The following is a 19,584-nucleotide window of genomic DNA, read 5'->3' as shown; positions in this document are numbered from 1 at the left end:
TCATCGATTATACATTTTAATACTACATTGATTGCAGAATCATTTGGTACCAAACAGACACCAGCGTACAAATTTTTTAACTTGATATACATAAAATAAGGTTGCGTCGCATAGGGTCAGCGGTAAAAAAGTATCGAATTCTAATATTTCAAGACGAGCCAAAAATTCATCGATTATACATTTTAATAGTACATTGATTACAGAATCTTTTGGTACCAAGCAGACACCAGCGTACAAATTTTTTGACTTGATATACATAAAATAAGCTTGCTTCGCATGGGGTCAGCGGTAGAAAAGTATCGATTTCTAATATTTAAAGACGAGCCAAAAATTCATCGATTATACGTTTTAATAATACATTGATTACAGAATCTTTTGGTACCAAGCAGACAACAGCGTACAAACTTTTTCATTTGTTATACATAAATTAAGGATGCGTCGCATAGGGTCAGCGGTAAAAAAGTATCGATTTCTAATATTTTATGACGAGCCAAAAATTCATCGTATATATATTTCATTAGTGTATTGTTTGCAGATTATCTTTGTACCGTAAGCATACCGGCGTACTACCTTTTTGGTCTAATATACGTTATATAAGTCTGCGCCGTATGGGATTTGCGGCTTAACAATTTTAATTTTCGATATTTCAAAACGTGAAAAAATTTAATCTTATATACATTTTAACAGTACATTGTCTGCACATTATTACGAATTATGCGTGACTGCATGCATATATCGCGGTAATATATGTCGAACTCATTTCTACTGCGCATTCGGAATTCGAATTATATCAAGATTATCGAAAAGTGTCGGATGAAATATATTTGTGACTCTAATTAAGAAAATAATTTTTGTTTTAAAAATTATATCTACGTAGCCTAACCTTAATTGTAAATTTGTATTCATGTCTCACTTCTATTCTTAACTTAATAAATATACTACTTCTTAATTAAATAAATATATTAGAAAATATTAATATAGTAAGGTAATTAAATTTTAAAATAGTAATATGTTATAAAAATGAAAATAGCAATATATTGTAAATAATATGTTGTAATATCTTATCCTCGATTGATATTTTTGTTACAGAAATCAGCTGATTAAAACGTTAATTTGCTAATTAATTTTTAAAATAAGAATATGTTATAACATTTAAAATAATATGTTTTAAATAATGTAATATATAATTCCTTAAACTCGATTAATATTTATAACAGCTATCAGCTGATTTCTGTCAAAAAATATTAATCGAGTTTAAGGAATTATATATTATTTTAATTTTTATAACATATTTTTATTTTAAAATTAATTGGCAATGTAATGCTTTAATCATCTGATTTCTGTAAAAAAATATTAATGAAGTTTAAACAAACTTTATATAAATACATCATACTTTTTTTAATAAAATCGAGGAATGGCATAACGCGCGCTTGTGTTATTCTTTTTCTAAAAGAGACATATTAAGTTGATTCTCGCAAGTATTGTTGCCTCTTTTCCGCAAAAATATTAATGAAAATTTAAAGTATTATAACATATTATTTAAAACATGTCATTATTTTATTTAATTTTATTTTGGACTAACTGTCAAACTGCTAACTGCTAACCCTCACGATGACAGCCTCTTCATGCTACAAATATAACACGTAAAGCGAATGTCAAAAATATTAATCAAGTCTAAAGTATTATAACATATTATTTAAAACATATTATTATTTTATTTTATTTTATTTTGGACTAACTGTCAAACTGCTAACCCTCGTGATGACAGCCTTTCGATGCTACGAATATAACACACAACGCGAATCGACAGAGAGCCAATCAGCATCGCGGAAAAGCGACAACAATGTCAATAACATGCCTTTTTTAGAAAGGGGATTATTGTAATTTTTAAGATATCATTTTATAAAACGCAATAATACATATAATTTCAGTTTTATATCTAATAATATTTATTATTTACCTTTTAACCGACGAGCGAGTTCCTTGGTAAATAATATGTTTGCCAATTTACTTTGCATATAGGCCTTGAGAGGAGTATATGATTCCTTCAAATTTAAATCATCATGTATAGCACCAACTGTATATATTAATAGCCATAGTATATCAACATTATATCTTATTTTATTATTAGATATTCTTCTAGGGACTCTAATTAAATTTACGTACAAATGTAAATACGCGATGACACATTTACTATCCTACAGACAGGAACAGAAGACTGCATTTTTGGCAGCAGCAAAAGCGTCAAAAGAAAATGGCCGAGATAGTTTGTTTGTAACTGCAAATCAAATCCATCTTCGGTTGTTTCTTGCGGGCACATCATCACGCCGGCATTATTTATTAGCAGATGAATAGCCGATTCATTTATTACCAAATTTTTAGCACATTCTTTCACGCTCTTTAGGCTAGAGAGATCCAATCGATAAATTACAAGCTCACCTGGATTACCTTGAAATTGTTTCCTGTCTGCTCTGAAAATTATTACAATATCTCGTAAACAATGATTATCATAATTTTTACTTTTTGTAACTATTAACTATTGACTTTATTAAATGCTGATTATATATATACATGACATCACACACACTAATTTATTACTCAGTTATAAATACCTTAATTATAAATAAATTTATTAATAAACTATATATTTATTATAATGAAAATTAATAATGAAAATAATTATAAAACTCTATTAGACATATATTGTTTTAATAATAACAATGCGGTATTATATTTATTATAATATTTAAATTATATTAGGTTTTTATTTATTCTTACCTTGAAGGTGGATTTTTTTTTAAATCTTTAAGTGCATCGTTTGCTTTTTGTATATCTCGACAAGCCAAAATTACTCTTGCACCTATATAAAAGTATATCATATTTATAAAGACTAAAGGAATTAAATTCTTGATCTTTTTTTTAACATTTTAATGATTGCCATTTGTTCTTCCTTTATTGACTATAATGTTATTATAACAGTGTTTTAACCGCGAAACACGTGCGTTGTTACCTGTGGTATACACGTTATTTAAAATATACAAAATAATGAACTATTTTAACAATTGATCTTTAACTAATATGTATTTGAAATTCAATTGTGGATCATTCACATTATTTCATTCAAAAATAAAAAATATAAAATAGTATAATTAAACTGAATTAAATCATCTATAAAGTATTCTTTACAATTGATAAATTATAAAAATATTTTGTTGTATATACGTTATTTATATGTTTATAACATAAAGATAAAGGTATTAATCTTTATTCTAAACTATTCTATTTTTCTATTATGTGATCCAGAGAAAGAACTTCGCGCTCTTATTAATAAATAAATATTATTTTTTTTACTTTATAATTTTTTTATATTATATATATCACATATTATATTAAGTTATGTATTAAATCATTAAACTTTAATATTAATATAATTAGTTATCTGTCACAGGAGTTGTCTGGATTATACTCTTTTAAAAAACGCGTCTTTTCGGAATATCTGGGATTTGTCTCAGATACTAGAAAAAAATTAATCTATCACTATCAAGAATTAAGCATGCAGAATTTAAAATTGCTTTGCGAAGCAATTAGATAAACGTAACATAGAGAGATACGAACATAAACTCTCTCTCGCTCTCTTCATCCTTTCTTTCTTTAATTTAATAAATCGTCATTTCAAAAACCTATTTAATAAATTGTAAGAGATATAACTGTAAAAATACCTCTTCTATAGAGATCCCTGGCAGTTTCCTTGCCAATCCCAGTATTTGCTCCTGTTATAACCACTGTCTTGCCTACGAGACGCGCTTTACTAGTGCACTGACTGTGAAAGAGCCACATTTTTGCTATGTTTTCTTTACACAGCTTCACCAATACTTCACACAATTTAAAAAAAAACACAATTGTCAACTATCTCAATAAACTTGTATTTTATTATTAAGTTCACTCTAAAATAAGGTATAAGCAGACTTTGTTATCCAGTCGATCGTTCACGAACACAGCAAGAATGAGGACTAAAACGGTACAAGAGAAAGGTGTCTGCTCTTCTTGGTTTGAATGAAAATTGTTTTAACGGTACTTATATTATTTACCATGAATTTTACAAGAAATAGCAAAACTGTTAATGTCAAGTCTTAAAAAATGAAAAAGAAAAGAGAATTACATGATAATTTTTATAAAATATATATATAATATTTTGATAAAATATATATAAAATATTTTTAATTTTTGCTCAAAAATTTAAAAGCAACTAGTTATTTAAAAACATTAAATAAAATAATTATTTATTATAAGTTTTTAATAAAAATCTTTATTATTGGTTTGTAACTTACATTTTTTAAGTTTTATTGTAAATATTTTGATTGTAAATTTTCGTTTACGATATTTTTATAGAAAACTTATTTTAACAAGATGAGTGTATTAAATTGGAAAGTATGACAATTGTGCAACAATTTTCAACAATTTATATTTTTATTTATAATAACGTTTTTTTTTATAGAAATAAGCAAGTCATATAGACTTCTATAAAAATATGTTAATTCATATGTTTTTCTATCAAAAATAAAATAAATGGTATTTCGAATCTTATATCTATATGTATATGTAAGAGCAGCTATAGTATATTAAGTAAATATTTAATATTATGTCAGTCTCCGGCCAAAGTAATGATAGTCAGCGTTAGCAGTCAGTAACATTCGTCAGCTTGCGCTCATGTTTCCTTAAAAGCAATATTAAGAAATGATATGCAGCTTTTATCTTCCTAGCATCAAATTTATGCCAACGATTCAGAATAAGAAGATCGAAAGATCAAGCGAAGGAAAGGTGGAGAAGTAAAGAACGAGAGGTAGAAAATCATTGACCGGTCGAGACCTCAGGTAGCTTGAACATATTCTGAAACCTGTTTCTCTCTAGTGCCATTACAGCTCTCCTTCAAAAAGTGTAACAAATAGTGATAAAAATACTTTTTAAAGTATATGTATACACGTGCAAAATATATAGATTTGATAAAATAATAATGTACACGCGAGTGAAACAATGTTTAGAACGCAAGATGATAAAGAAATTATACATCATTCGATCCTGTTCAACTAATCCGAGTCATGTCGATAGAAACGAACCGAAACCTTTCAAAGACATTCCAGGACCGAGATCGTTGCCCATTATTGGCACTTTATACAAGTATCTGCCTTTCATCGGTAAGAATAAGTATTATTATGTTAAATTTCCAAAATTAAATTTGTGATAGAAGCGCAAAATTTATACATTCTCTTTTTTTTATTTCAATTAAACTAGGAATGAGACTTTCATTTTAATTCCATCAACTTTCTACTTGATATCTCTTGACTTTAATATATATATACATATATGTGTTTTTTCTAATTTTATATAATTGCAATAAACTAATTTTATTAACTATACCAATGACATAGGTGAATACAGTTTCGTGAAATTGCATATGAATGGTTTATTGAAACTAAAACGATATGGATCTCTAGTGCGAGAAGAAATAGTACCAGGTGAATCGATAGTATGGGTATTCGAACCAAAAGATATTGCGAAAATTTTCAAAGCTGAAGCAGGTTTACATCCTAAAAGAAGGTCTCACCTGGCACTTTTTAAGTATAGAACAGACAGAAGTAACATCTACAACAATGGAGGTCTTATAGCTACGTAAGAATCTTTCTGTGATTTAAAAAAATATTTCATATTGCATTTCGTTGTAACGTAAAAAGAATCTTCAATCAGATAAAATCGCTTCGAATTCCGCTAATAACAAAATACACGATAAATTTAATTTTTTTAATTAGAAATGGCACTGAATGGTGGAGACTGCGTCGTGAATTTCAAAAAATCCTTAGTAAACCACAAAATGTTATCGATTATCTGGAGGATACTGATCTCGTTGTTCAAGAGTTTGTACGACTCTGCTCCTATGAAAAAACCGACGACTTTCTGTCATTATTCTCACGATTGTTCCTCGAATGTAATTTGATTAAGATTATTAAGATGAATTATATTATTTCATTCATTAACATTAGTAATTATTTAAAGCTAAAAACTATTCATGTTAAGATAAAGGCACACAAAATATCAAAGATAACTATTTTTCACTGAATATAAAGTGTACAATTTGCTTTGCTAATAATATTGCAGTGACATGTCTCGTCGTTTTCGATATCAAAATGCAAAGTTTATCGGAAAAGGAAAGACATAAAAATTCCCGGAGTTCAAGACTTATTGATGCAGCATTTACGACAAACAGCGCAATTCTGAAACTTGATAATGGTCCAATGCTTTGGCGATATTTCGAAACACCATTGTATAAAAAAATGCGAAGAGCCCAAAATTATATGGAAGAGTGAGTTTATAACTAATAAATTATAATAAATTAATTATAATGTTTGCAAAACACAAATATCACAGTGATTGATCTTATAATGTTACTTTTCTTTAAAAAAAGAAAATAATATATAATTCAGTAAAGACAAGTAAAACTGAATATGCAATAGATGAATGTATAAAGATGTTACCAATACGTAAGACAATCTAATTGAATTTTTTCATCTTCGAAATATTCTATTTTCAAAAGAGGATTAAAAAATTAGATAAAAAATATAAGATACGACAAGAAATTATGCAGATAATTTTAAATAGTTTATATTTTATCTTTTTTATAGAAAGATGTATTTTTTGTTCATAATTTTTTTGTTATTTACGACGTTTATAATTGTGAAATTAATTTCTATTAAAGTCTTATTGACGATTTACATAATTTTACCATGGCTTATAAAATCTTTTAAAATATTTCAGAGTAGCGCTGGAAATGGTTACTCAGAAAAATGAGGACACGTCAATTTGTCGAAAACAATCACTTCTTCAACAGTATTTAAAAAATGAGACTTTAGATATTAAGGATATTGTGGGCATGGCATGCGACATGTTGCTCGCTGGCGTGGATACCGTAAATTTCTTGAAATTAATTATGTCTTATACATAAAATTAATTAATTTTCTAAATATAATTACCACAAAGAACAAAAATATAATGAAGAAAATATGATTTTTAGACGACATATACCACGGCATTCGCTTTGTACCATCTTGCAAAAAATACAAATGTCCAAGAAAAGCTGAGATCAGAAGCTACAGCTTTATTGAAAGACGGCACTTCTCCAATAACAGCAGAGACTTTGAAGAATGCCACATACACCAAAGCTGTATTAAAGGAAACTTTCCGCATGAATCCAATTTCAGTGGGAATAGGTCGTATTCTGCAAACCGACGTGGTTCTCAGCGACTATCGCGTTCCCCGAGGAGTAATATTATCTTTTGCTTACAAAATTAAATGTTTTATTAAAAAAATAATAGTGAATTTAAGAAAAAAATCGCTTTAAAAAAATCTTATTAAAATGTTTCAGACCGTGGTTGTCACGCAGAATCAAGTAATTTGTCGACTTCCCGAATATTTCGATGAACCAAATTCGTTCATACCAGAAAGATGGTTACGTGATAGTAACAATAAAATAGATCAGACAACGAAAGAAAAATTTATAAATCCATATATGGTACTGCCCTTTGGTCATGGTCCGCGATCGTGCATCGCGAGACGATTCGCGGAACAGAACTTGCAAGTCCTCTTACTTCGAGTACGTACATATTTTAAAAGCTATAAAGATATCGTAACGCGCGGTTTTATAATTTAATGCATTCTTTGTAGATATGCAGAAACTTACAGTTCACATGGTGTGGAGAATCTCCTCTCGGTTCACTTTCATTCCTAATAAATATACCTGATGGACCGATTAAAATAAAATTCGAAAATTTACATGCGTAGAAAAGTCAAGTTATTGGATTACGATACACTCTCGAAGAATTTTGTAGATATCAGAAAACAACAGTTTATTACAACGAAATTGTTTCTTGATTTATCCAAAAAATAGATACAGCGATAGAAATAATTATAAGATTTATAATATGTTAATATTAACTTCTACTTACTTAAATCGGACATGAAAATCGAACGAATCACAAATGCACTCTAATTGTAAGTCATGTACTTGGGTGTCGCGGAAAATTTGGCATACGACTTGATGACTTTATTGACCGCCTCAAGGAAATCCTTCTCCGTGGCAACTTTGCGCCGTGCACGAATCGCGAACATGCCAGCTTCGGTACAAACAGACCGAATTTCAGCACCTGTACTATTGGGACAGAGACGAGCGAGCAACTCGAATCTAATATCCCTCTCGACACTCATCGAGCGTGCATGGATCTTGAAGATGTGCGTGCGTCCCTCAAGATCCGGCAAACCAAATTCTATCTTCCTGTCCAGACGACCCGGTCGCATCAACGCGGGATCCAACGTGTCCGGTCTATTCGTCGCCATTAGAACCTTTATATTGCCGCGCGGATCGAATCTGCAACAATAAAAGAAGACAATTATTTACAAATAAATCATAAAACAGTTAAATATCAGAACTTTAGACGAAGATAGCTTACCCGTCTAATTGATTAATTAGCTCAAGCATAGTACGTTGCACTTCGTTATCGCCGCCGGCACCATCGTCGAAGCGGGCACCACCGATGGCATCGATTTCGTCGAAGAAGATCAAGCAAGCCTTCTTACTTCGTGCCATCTCGAATAGTTCTCTTACCATTCTAGCACCCTGCGAAAAATCAAGTTATTTATGCATAAGTAATCTGCATAAAGTTTTATAACTGAGTTTTTATGCGAAATCTGACTTACTTCACCAACGTACTTCTGGACCAATTCTGAACCAATTACACGAATAAAACAGGCATCTGTCCTATTAGCCACCGCTCTGGCACATAAAGTCTTCCCTGTACCTGGTGGTCCAAACAGCAATACGCCTTTTGGTGGCTCAATACCCAGATTAACAAATTTTTCTGGCTGCAATTAATTTTTATTGTTTATGTGACATTATACTAAAAAAAAAAAATTGCTATAAAAATGATATACTAACATGTAATAGTGGTGTTTCAACAACTTCTCTCAATTTCTCGATTTGCTCCTTGCAGCCACCGACATCACTATAGGTAACATCAGGCTTCTCTTCAACTTGCATCATTGTTACGGTAGGATCAATTTTGGATGGCAGTGGAATATGAATTTGATACTTGTTACGATCCACTCCTACCCTCATGCCTTCCTCTATATCAGTTGGCGCCACAGAATCCGCTAAGTCAACTACGAATTTCGCAAACTGCTTCACATTTATTATATACTTTGGATCATCAGAATCTGCATTTATAATTTTGGTGCAGCGTGCCACTTGCAACGGTTGTTCATTCTGTAAAGTTTGTTTATCCGCTGCTAGATCCCAAAGTGCTGGTGGTGCCAGACCAGTATCCGATTCTTTGATACCAGTTAATTCATTCACACGCTTAATGATAGTTTGAATATCCTCTTCAACAACTTTAATACTCTTCGTGTATTGTCCTTGACCCTGATTAATACAAAAATGACATTTTATTTTTATATAATTAATGTGTATTCATCGCTGAATAATATCTAATTCTTTAAATCTATTTTCTAACAACAATTTAAGAAGTTTAACTCACATAAGTTTTCAACAAAGCGATGTCGCCTTCGTCCAATGCTGAAAATTCAGAAGATAGTTTTTAGAAAATAAAATAACAAAGTAAAGAGTGACAAAGAGAGTTAAAGAGATACAATTTACATTTTATCTCCTTTTCTTCCTTCTCTTCCTCGTTTTTCACTTTTCGCATATCTTCTCCTAAATGATCTGGCATCTTTGCGTTTATTAAATCGTCTTATTTATTTAAACTGTATGTTTATTATATATATTCGCGAAACTGACAGAGTGGATGACAATTCGGTCTTCGCACAAAGGTTATGTTTCCCTTAGAGGTTACAAGTGAAATCAGCGGAATTGTGGCTTATGGCAATGATAAAAAAAAAGTTTGAGAGAAGCAACGTACAATGAAATATCAACGATTGAAATTCTTCTTTCTGATTGGACGAATAAATACATCTGCATTTTCTATATGGATAAGTTACCTATGGATATCCTTAGTAGTTACAATTATGCCCTAAAGATAGCGCTTAACTACACAGTTAGACGAATAATAAAAATAAGCGCCATTTTTCGTGTGTACATACGCAGAAAAAGTAACGCGTTAGAGATATTGTTTATTGTTTATATTGTTTAAACGCTAGTTTATATAAAGTGTATATATCTCTGATATACATTCATCTGTATGTATTCGCGAGTGATAGTGTTATTCGAGAGGAGGTTCAACTTGACGTGCTGTGACTCCCCGAGGTCGACGAAAAGGTTCGTGCGTCTTGTTTTTTTTTTTTTTTTGATGAACATCTTGATGTGTATATTGAATTTTCCATATCTAATCTTGCTCTCTTTTTTGCGTATTACATACATTTTGTCTTTAACCAGTTATTTTACTGGTGATATAATGTTATCAAGAATAATCAACAATGTCTTTAATTATTATATCTCAACAATCCGACATTGGGGGAAAGTAGGGTTAAATGTTGACTCGATGATGAATCGCACGACTTGGTCGTGTTCGACAAATTCGGGGGGATGTTCCCTCATTTTTTGCTCTCCCTTCTTTTTTTTCACGATCGGTCCGATCGGACCTTTCGAGGGGCGAAGTGTAGGACCGCCCAAGTTGTGCTGCATAAGCCGGGCGGTCGGTCCTTGACCGGGATGATGCGTGCAAGAATGCAAAATAACAAAAGAGAGGCCGAGATGTGCGTACAACACTTTCACTTGTACCCGTCCCACCCTGTTGGTTCGCTATGATTCATTTAAGATGCGTTTGCACACTTTCAGCCGTGATGTGTAAATACTTTTTTTGTATATTACTGAAAACCAAGTTCTCTCATCGGTGCTTAAAAAAAATAAAATCAAGATTCAAAATATTTTTAGAAATAAAAAGAATTACATTTTTTATTGAAACAATATATACGTAAAAAAATGTTTAATTTTCTTCGAACCAATAATATGTAATAGTAAATAGAAGAGAGAGAAATTTTATTTTTTTTTGCATTAATTTTGCATTAATTTGCACATTACTGAAAACGAAGTTCTCTCATTGGTGCTTCAAAAAAATAAAATCAAGATTCAAAATATTTTTAGAAATAAAAAGAATAAAATTTTTTATTGAAACAATATACATATATGTAAAAAAATGTTTAATTTTCTTCGAACCAATAATATGTAATAGTAAATAGAAGAGAGAGATAAATTTTATTTAAGCTTTTTGCATTAATTTGCACATTACTGAAAACGAAGTTCTCTCATCGGTGCTTTAAAAAAATAAAATCAAGATTCAAAATATTTTTAGAAATAAAAAGACTGAAATTTTTGATTGAAACAATATATACGTAAAAAAATGTTCAATTTTCTTCGAACCAATAATATGTAATAGTAAATAGAAGAGAGAGAAATTTTAGTTCAGCTTTTTGCATTAATTTTGCATTAATTTGCAAATTTTTTTAGTACACAGAGAATTTTCTCTTGGAATTTACCTTAAAAATCATGGTAATCGTAGAACAATATGGTATGAAAAAATTTTATGAGAATTTCTCTGATTAATATTTATCACAATATAAAAAATAATATCTATTACAATAAAATATAAAATATGTTTGATTAATTTTACTATATAGTTTAGTAAAATTAATTAAATATATTTTATTGTGATATATTATTTTTTATTGTGATAAATATTAATCAGAGAAATTCTTATAACATTTTTTCCATATCATATTGTTTCATGATTACCATGATTTTCAGGGTAAATACTAAGAGAAAATTCTCTTTGTGTACGACAAATTCATTCGTCCACTCATAACACCACGTAAACGCAAGTTTGAAAAGTATTTGCTGCAGGCGTGGTGCATATGCGAACTTCAATTGTGCGCAACTCTCTCATCCTTTCGTATTGCACAGAGAGGTCAGGGTATCCGTAGCCTTGTTATCATGAATCTTTTACGTTATTTTTTTACGATCGATGTTGACTTTTGATATAATTCTTCGCTGCGACATGATAAATTGGCGCACGAATTCTTTCCGCGACAAGTAATCGATAAAAAACAACAAAATTTATAACATCTATTATATATAAATTTTTTATTTCTTTTACATTTCTGTTATAATATATATTTGTATGTACATATATATAACACAAAAAATATAAATATATATGATATATATGATACACAGAGAGAATTTTCTTTAAAAATTTATCCTGAAAATCATGGTAATCGTGGGACAATATGGTATGGAAAGAATTTTATGAGAATTTCTCTGATTAATATTTATCACAATAAAATATAAAATGTTTGATTAATTTTACTATATAGTTTAGTAAAATTAATCAAACATTTTATATTTTATTGTGATAAACATATTTTTTATCGTGATAAATATTAATCAGAGAAAAATTCTCATAAAATTCTTTCCATACCATATTGTCCCACGATTACCATGATTTTCAGGGTAAATTCTAAGAGAAAATTCTCTCCGTGTACAAAACATCGTTATAGATTTTTTAGGTATTAATGAACTATACTGGAATTATTATTTTTTGCTCGAATTTTTAATTTACATTTATTTGAGTCGTAAGTTCAAATCTGAAAAGCGAAATCAATATTAGAAAATCAATGAAAATTATACGTGAAAGGCTCAACTGATTCTGCTACAGATTTTTTAACAGCCATTGCAAAGTTAAATTGCACATGCTGCCTTCTCTTAAGATCGTAAGGGTAATCGCGAATTTACATTTTGCATATCATTTTAACCCGCAAAGTAGAAGCAATAATTCACACAAATGGATCTTACGACTGTTCACCTGCCACTAATTTTTAATTGCATTTAATTGCGATAAACTTTACCATGATTTTACGATTATTCGAGAGAGAGATAGGATAATCTTTTTATACATAGTGAAATATTTTCACGTTTATTGATATAGCTGTCTTCGTTATGCTTTTTTCGTTGCACGCGATAGTAAACAAAGTGGTAGCTTCTTACAAAATGTAATGTAAGCGCGCCACAATTAATGTATAATAAATTATAGACGAGGCGGTGTAAGAACAAATAAGTACCGTTTCTTGTATAAAATCATGCAACAGCATGACGTGCCTGTAAAACTGACATTTTCTCGCCGTCGATGTATGTCACTAGGTCAAGTCCTAAGACAAATGAAAAAGACTTTGAAATTGTCCCTTTAAATTCGATCGCGTTTTTTTTTTTTTTTTTTAATAAATTCTGAAACCCGCGCTACTTCGACACCGAACAAAAATATTACGTAATATGTTATAAGCTCCGACATGGGTGGAGCTTGACATTAAGCATTCTTTCTTTCTCTAGAATCATAATCTCATTATATTATCATTATATGCCACTCGTTATTTTTCGTGGGAACAAAGTACGATCGAACGAATAGAGCATGTAACTCGTCATAAAAGTTTCCGCAGAAACATTCGCGATACTCTTCCCACGAATATATCCTCGAGTAATAATCGAACATGTAATCCACATTATTATGACGTATAATAACTTCTCGAATTATCGAATATATCCTCTGATTTAACATTACATTATTAAAAGGAAAAATCGCAAGTATTATTGAATAATAATAAATAACCATTTCTCTCGATTTCTACCGATGTTGTGACAAATTCGAAAAACGCAAGAAAGGTAAAAAATAGATATAAGAACAAATAGAAACAATATATACTGATTTATTGCACAACGACAGTTACATTGTTGTAAGATACTGTTGTTATATCCACCATACTGTATCCTATGTACACGTGTATCACTTCGGATTAAAGGCTGGGGAAAAAGATGATTAAAAAACCAACGATATCTATTCGAGCCTCCGTCTAGCAGATTCGTTTGGCTGTGTGTCGTAAGTGCGTCGTGGGAGATTTTGCAGGGTGTGCAGCAAAATTAGAATTTCTGATAAGGATTATACACCGGTCCGCTGAATCTCTGCTGAAACGGTTGTCGGTCGTACTTGTCGTACTTTTCGTCATCCGGTCCGGGCGGGTTTGCCGCAAGTGCCCTTCTGATGGCTTCCGGAATGGGGGGCGGTGTAGGAATGTGGGCACCCTGAGCGTGAAAACCATTTTCGTCGGCTATATATTCGATGGTGATGGGGGTACCGTCAGGAGCAGGATACGAAAATCTGCCCTGGACCACCTGTCGAGATTAATATATAATAAAATATATTAGAAAATAACTAGAGATAGATTGTAAATAAAGTTTTGATTTTTTGACAGTTCGATTCTAATAGGAAAAGTTTAATACAACGATGTTTTAACTCTTTTTTAAGAATACGAGAGAATTAAGTAAATTAGTTCTTTCAAATTAAAAAAAAACTGGATTCAATTAATGTATTATTGAACCGTTAAACGGAATTGGGAATGGAAAAAATAAAAATTTTAATATCAATTTCTATCAGATATAACATCAACTGTGATATAAAGATCACAAAAATTTAATGGAAATTTCTAATGAAAGTAAAGAATTAAGTTTTTTTACATGTGACTTTTGAATGGAAATGGATTTCTTACATAGGTAGATTATACGTATATATTAAATGTGTACGGAAATACAACAATGTGAAACAATTATTACCTCCGTTTGACCTTGAGGTCCGGCTTGAGGATGTCCGCTTTCGGAAACTGAAATTCCATTTTCGGTTTCATAGCTAAAAGTATAAGATCCATCCGGCGATGTATCCTTCTGCTGGGTTCGAATACCTATAAACGGTTTTGCGGCAGATCTAAAAAAGCAAAAAATCGAAACCGTATCATTTTGTGCAGCTTTGAATAAACATTTTTATATTATATAATGCAAAAGCTGTTTTAGCTTAGAAAACGGTAGTAGCAGAAAATAGCTACATAAAAAAAATTATATATATATATTTATAGTGTTTAACGGTACTTAAAAAAAAAAGCATATTCTTATATAAACCATTGATGCCATTGAAACAATTACTTCGAATTCATTAATCCTTTTACGACTAATCAAACGTATAACGTTATAATTTAATTTCAAAAATATTTTTATATAATGTAATTTTTTCTGAGGAGATTTTTCATTATATTATACTTATAATTTTTCATCATATTCTAATTTTGCGATAGGGACTTATATATTCTAATTTTATAATTCAAAAAAATAATTTCCCAATTAAGTCGTCATAAGAATTAAGATTTTAGCAATTTAAACAGATTTCGTACGTGTAGTGCGGCTGCTGCTGCGGTTGCGGCTGCGGTTGATAAGGTCTTGGTGTTGTTCTGTATGCATTTTGGCTAGGAAAGCCGCGGAAAGATCCGAATTGTCCGAAGACGCAGCTGAAAATTGCAAAGGCCAAGATCTGCAACCATATTGATATATTTAATCGATACACAAGAAAATATTCGAAAATATATCTTTTTATATTTACATATATAATCTATTAATTATTTTTTTATAAATATACAAAATATATATATAGAGGAAGAGATCAATATATAATTTGATAACTAGAGGCTGAAGTATTGACGTGAATTTAATTTTAATTTCTTTCGAATTATATGAAACGTGCATGTTTTCGCGATATATTTTTTTATTAAATTCGAAATTTCGGGCGAACGATCTATATTTTTATAATTCCGTTTAATTAGCAATTTATTTAATCAGCAGCAAGGCATCACATTTCTTATTTGACACCCGCCGAAGTCCAATATCCGTTTATTATTTGAAATGCCACTGTCCTGCATTCTATAAGCCATCTACGCGAATTCCGATTGCCGATTACTTCGCTGACGAAGTGCGAACCTTGTGTAAACTGAAACTCGCGCGTAAATCGTAATTTAGAAAAACATTTAGCATTCTTAAATTTTTTTATTGATAAATATCTATCGAGTATCGCGCAATTTATACGTCTTCGCATATCCACCGATAAATTAAAAAAAAAAAGAATGAAAGAAACACGCGAAAAACAAACATGGCAGGATCGGCGATCGATATCCAGAAAATCGGCCGCGCTCTCGATGAAATAGATCACTCACTAAATACTGCATGATGATGACGATTCGTGCCGGCAATTCGTATATATACGGCTGTCGATTTGACGATCGAATCTATGTGATCCCGTGCTGCGAGCACCACCGGCATTTATATGAAGACGCCCAAGAGAATCTCTTCCCTTCCCATTCTCCCGATTTCTGCGTAGAATCACTCGCTCGTTCATGTTGGGAGAGGAGCATTCTCCTCTATCGGGGATCCTTCATCGTCCTCGTAATATTCCCGCCCCACCTGGCAAACCCCGACATATGCACACTGAGAAAAAAATACTGTTGAATCAACAACATTTTTGTAGTTAAATTTTATTTTATTAATTCAATGATATTATTAATCTAATCAAATACTGACGTATTTGATTAGATTAATAATATCATTGAATTCAACAGTATTTTTTTCTCAGTGCATGCGCAGCGTCATCTCCGCAGCATCCCGCGATCAACGGGACGTCGGTCCTTACGTGATCGGACAGATCGCCGCCGTGTTAATTCAATTTGCCGGGCCGATTATACTTGTTGGCACACGTATGTGTGTACGAATGCCCACGCCAGCTACTGTTTCAGCTTAATAGAGTCATTCGTTAATGTACCGAGCTCCGTCGTCGTTGCGAGAAACGACAATGTGGGTGTCATTGTACGTAACGATATGATGATAAATATGTGACTTCGCGCACTAATAGTTTCGATGAAGACAATTTTTTATATATTTTTTAATTTACTATAAATATTGTAGTTACGCCCGAATAATTAGAACAATCTTCTGCCGATCTTTCTTGACAAAAATACCACGATGCGATTAATTTTAGCAAAAAATTAGACTCCCCTAACGCGCAATTATTGTGTATTTTTTTTATCACAAAATAGATTACATATTGGAACAGTTATTAAATGAACTAAACTCAGTTTTATACCAAGCAACGACAAAGACTACAAATAATGCGCAGAACATTCTCATTTGTAAATGTAAAAGGAACATAGGCAGGACTAGTGTTTTCTCCCCGATACTATCGGCGACTCCCAATAAATTTAAATGTTATGCCGCTCATGACAGTCAGTATCGTGCGCATTTGCATTGAAGAAATGCGGGACACGGATAATCTGTGTATGTAAATCCTACGCGGCCGCGAACAACGTTAGCCAACAACGGATGCGACAAGCATTTGATTCGAGATCGAACGGGCACGGCGTATAATCGACAGCGATGATTTCATTTTTCTTATACATTTGTCACATTGCTTTCGTTCCTCACGCACAGATCCTGAATATATAATCATATATCTCGCGCATTGTGTCCTCCGATTACTTTCAAGACAATCATGATAAATGGATCCACCTGCCGATCCACGCGGGCTTACAATTCGCCACCGATGTCTACATCTCTTGCGTATGTAACGCAACTGCAAAACGGACAAATCAGAAACAATGCACTATAAGATACCCATTCATACCATCTGATTTCGTCACATATGTTGGGAGCGTTACATAATAGCTGTTATATACCGATGCACCTCGCGAGAAATAAAACATTGTTTAAATTCTCTTTCTCTCAGCCTTGAGAAGTCATCTCATTTTGCATTATAAATATAAATTTTTTGATAGAAGAAAAGATAATAAAAATAATATAAATCTTTCGATAGAAAAAAAGATCATAATTTGTGTGAACGCTAATTGTCATGAATATTGCAAAGTAATAATTTTGTTGTACACACTACAGTGAAAATCATAAATAACGCTATGTCCGACAAAAATTTATTATATCTAGAAAGCCTATAAAAAATTGACAATTAATAATATATATAATATAAATAATATTTTTCTCATTGTCAGTCATGCATTAATCGACAAATCATACACCTTTATGTAACAATCTCTTTTCATTTTTCATTTCGTTTACTTCTCTTCAATCGAGATTTTCTTCCACGGTCTCTCATTTTTTCCTACGATACAGTACTTTAAGGGCAAAGTCTCAATATATAATTGCGTTTTCCTAAGGCGTTCTCCACTCCCAGAACATGGAATAAACGCATTTATCCGTATAGTGCGATCACGTATATAATCGCGCGTTCGCGAAGTCGTAATATTTCCCAGGTTGAGGAGTGCAATCTGCGCGAGAATCCGCGACTCGACTCGATGCACACGCGATTCGGTTCAGCTGACAAATTGAATGCACTCATAAAACGAACTCGCGGCGCTCGGGAATTGATGCGATGCATATGTAATGCATAACACAATGCGCCAAGCTGAGTAATGCCTGCGGAAAGCGGCTATTCATCATTTTCCACAGGCAATTATCATCCGATTACTATCGGTTGAAAAGCGAATCGTCAAGTTACTTACCTATCTACTTACTTGATTTACCCTGTCGATACTGTTCCAAAGGGAGGGTAAATGTCAACTTATATCACATAAAACTAACAAATTATTCGAAATACATTTACCATATTTGGTATTGATTAGAATTGACATTCGACTAGACGTTAATTGATCGATAAAAATGGACCGAAGCTCCGAAACGCTTATAAACTTTCGCGCCTTAAAATTAAATTTAATAAATTTAATAATAGCGATAATAATTCTTGTTTAATATAACGAGAGAGACTTTTCTTGATTTATATATTAAAAATCTTTATAATTTGTTCAATCACCGCAATATTGATAGACATTGTTTAACAATATTAATCCAATTCATAGGTAAACTTTAAATAATTATGCAATTATAATTATGATTTATTACAAGTACATTTTTCAAGTACAAATTAGTAGAATTTACTTTGTGCATATATGCAGAAACACATATATTTTTTAAATTCATAAATCAAACAACATTATGTTTATTTTGTGTCGCGTGCACATAAGATACGTGTATAATTCTAGCGTTCGCCGACTTTACGCAATATCGTTAAGGAATGATAGAGAATCCGGGAATCCGTGAAGCGGATTATATAGCCGATAATCCTACCCAGTCCTTAAAATCCGAGAACCCGTTGTTGCAAAGCGACGCGCGCATGAAGCAAATTCTACTTCCCTAAGTTAATACGGTACAGTTAACTTAGCGTTTACCAGCGTTTTCTTTAATCAGTATACACTGAGAAATACGTGCATACATTGTAGTAAACAAGATGCGAAATGTCGTCGAGTAAGTGGTATTGGCAATTTTCATTAAACACCCTGCACTAGACAGGAGTCTCTCGAACTTCGCTCTTTCGTTATACGTGCATATAACATATGCATATAACATATGCAACATCCCGAATCCATAAAATCATAAACTTATATATCGCTGCTGTTTTCGCACGCGACGATTAATAACAACCGAGATATTAGTGGCGTTTATCACGAGCACTGATTTATCGAGTATTAAAATTTCTCGTACTCGTCATTTGTCTTCGTTTTACGCGGCTAGAATGTTATTTTCCTCGAACATTATGTCTATGCACCTATTCGTTTTTTAAGATCTACTGATATTATAAACTCGTTGCAATTATGTACATTAATTCT

General features: G+C 31.6%; 4 protein-coding genes across 5 annotated transcripts; 1 reads left to right on the top strand and 3 right to left on the bottom strand.

Annotated features, from left to right (window-relative positions):
* Positions 1-2,024: 2,024 nt before the first annotated feature.
* LOC145947694 (retinol dehydrogenase 13-like) lies at positions 2,025-3,982 on the bottom strand. The gene is made up of 5 exons (XM_083057470.1): positions 3,720-3,982; positions 2,779-2,860; positions 2,440-2,471; positions 2,167-2,278; positions 2,025-2,077 (listed from the first exon to the last, which is right to left on the bottom strand). The coding sequence occupies exons 1-4, from the start codon at positions 3,835-3,837 to the stop codon at positions 2,199-2,201; spliced, it is 312 nt and encodes a 103-aa protein (XP_082913596.1). The 5' UTR covers positions 3,838-3,982; the 3' UTR covers positions 2,025-2,077; positions 2,167-2,198.
* Positions 3,983-4,849: 867 nt separating this feature from the next.
* Dib (Cytochrome P450 302a1, mitochondrial) lies at positions 4,850-7,847 on the top strand. 2 transcript variants are annotated; one of them, XM_083057454.1, is made up of 8 exons: positions 4,850-5,192; positions 5,493-5,667; positions 5,805-5,980; positions 6,151-6,355; positions 6,808-6,958; positions 7,064-7,312; positions 7,415-7,642; positions 7,714-7,847. In XM_083057454.1, the coding sequence occupies exons 1-8, from the start codon at positions 5,012-5,014 to the stop codon at positions 7,828-7,830; spliced, it is 1,482 nt and encodes a 493-aa protein (XP_082913580.1). In that variant the 5' UTR covers positions 4,850-5,011; the 3' UTR covers positions 7,831-7,847. The 2 variants fall into 2 exon arrangements, with proteins under 2 accessions (XP_082913580.1, XP_082913576.1); XM_083057450.1 differs by having other exon boundaries at positions 5,427-5,667.
* Positions 7,848-7,901: 54 nt separating this feature from the next.
* On the bottom strand, positions 7,902-9,790 carry Rpt1 (26S proteasome regulatory subunit Rpt1). Its single transcript, XM_083057458.1, has 6 exons — positions 9,698-9,790; positions 9,579-9,616; positions 8,981-9,463; positions 8,743-8,907; positions 8,496-8,662; positions 7,902-8,413 (listed from the first exon to the last, which is right to left on the bottom strand). The coding sequence occupies exons 1-6, from the start codon at positions 9,768-9,770 to the stop codon at positions 8,035-8,037; spliced, it is 1,305 nt and encodes a 434-aa protein (XP_082913584.1). The 5' UTR covers positions 9,771-9,790; the 3' UTR covers positions 7,902-8,034.
* Positions 9,791-13,732: 3,942 nt separating this feature from the next.
* On the bottom strand, positions 13,733-16,195 carry LOC145947684 (endocuticle structural glycoprotein SgAbd-2). Its single transcript, XM_083057461.1, is given in 5 exon segments — positions 13,733-14,215; positions 14,654-14,801; positions 15,262-15,398; positions 16,075-16,119; positions 16,121-16,195. Coding segments are annotated over 5 exon segments (642 nt in total). The 5' UTR covers positions 16,181-16,195; the 3' UTR covers positions 13,733-13,963.
* Between the last annotated feature and the right edge of the window lie 3,389 nt (positions 16,196-19,584).

Source organism: Prenolepis imparis, unplaced genomic scaffold (genome assembly GCF_030444845.1).
Source record: "Prenolepis imparis isolate NDT839.2.m4 unplaced genomic scaffold, iyPreImpa1.0 SCAF_2, whole genome shotgun sequence".
Lineage (NCBI taxonomy): Eukaryota > Metazoa > Arthropoda > Insecta > Hymenoptera > Formicidae > Prenolepis > Prenolepis imparis.
Note: the sequence above shows the minus strand (reverse complement) of the source record. Positions and strands in the feature narration are given on the sequence as shown.

Excerpts from the sequence above, each read along its gene's own strand:
- Rpt1 (XM_083057458.1), bottom strand. The coding sequence starts at position 9,770 with ATGCCAGATCATTTAGGAGAAGATATGCGAAAAGTGAAAAACGAGGAA. Across the intron at positions 9,617-9,697 it reads GGAAGAAAAGGAGATAAAAT|CATTGGACGAAGGCGACATC; the intron begins GTAAATTGTATC and ends CTGAATTTTCAG. Across the intron at positions 8,663-8,742 it reads TCCAGAAGTACGTTGGTGAA|GGTGCTAGAATGGTAAGAGA; the intron begins GTAAGTCAGATT and ends GATTTTTCGCAG.
- LOC145947694 (XM_083057470.1), bottom strand. The coding sequence starts at position 3,837 with ATGTGGCTCTTTCACAGTCAGTGCACTAGTAAAGCGCGTCTCGTAGGC. Across the intron at positions 2,472-2,778 it reads AAAAAAAATCCACCTTCAAG|AGCAGACAGGAAACAATTTC; the intron begins GTAAGAATAAAT and ends AATAATTTTCAG. Across the intron at positions 2,279-2,439 it reads ACAATTTCAAGGTAATCCAG|TTACAAACAAACTATCTCGG; the intron begins GTGAGCTTGTAA and ends TTTGATTTGCAG.
- Dib (XM_083057450.1), top strand. The coding sequence starts at position 5,012 with ATGTACACGCGAGTGAAACAATGTTTAGAACGCAAGATGATAAAGAAA. Across the intron at positions 5,193-5,426 it reads CAAGTATCTGCCTTTCATCG|GTGAATACAGTTTCGTGAAA; the intron begins GTAAGAATAAGT and ends CCAATGACATAG. Across the intron at positions 7,313-7,414 it reads ACTATCGCGTTCCCCGAGGA|ACCGTGGTTGTCACGCAGAA; the intron begins GTAATATTATCT and ends AAAATGTTTCAG.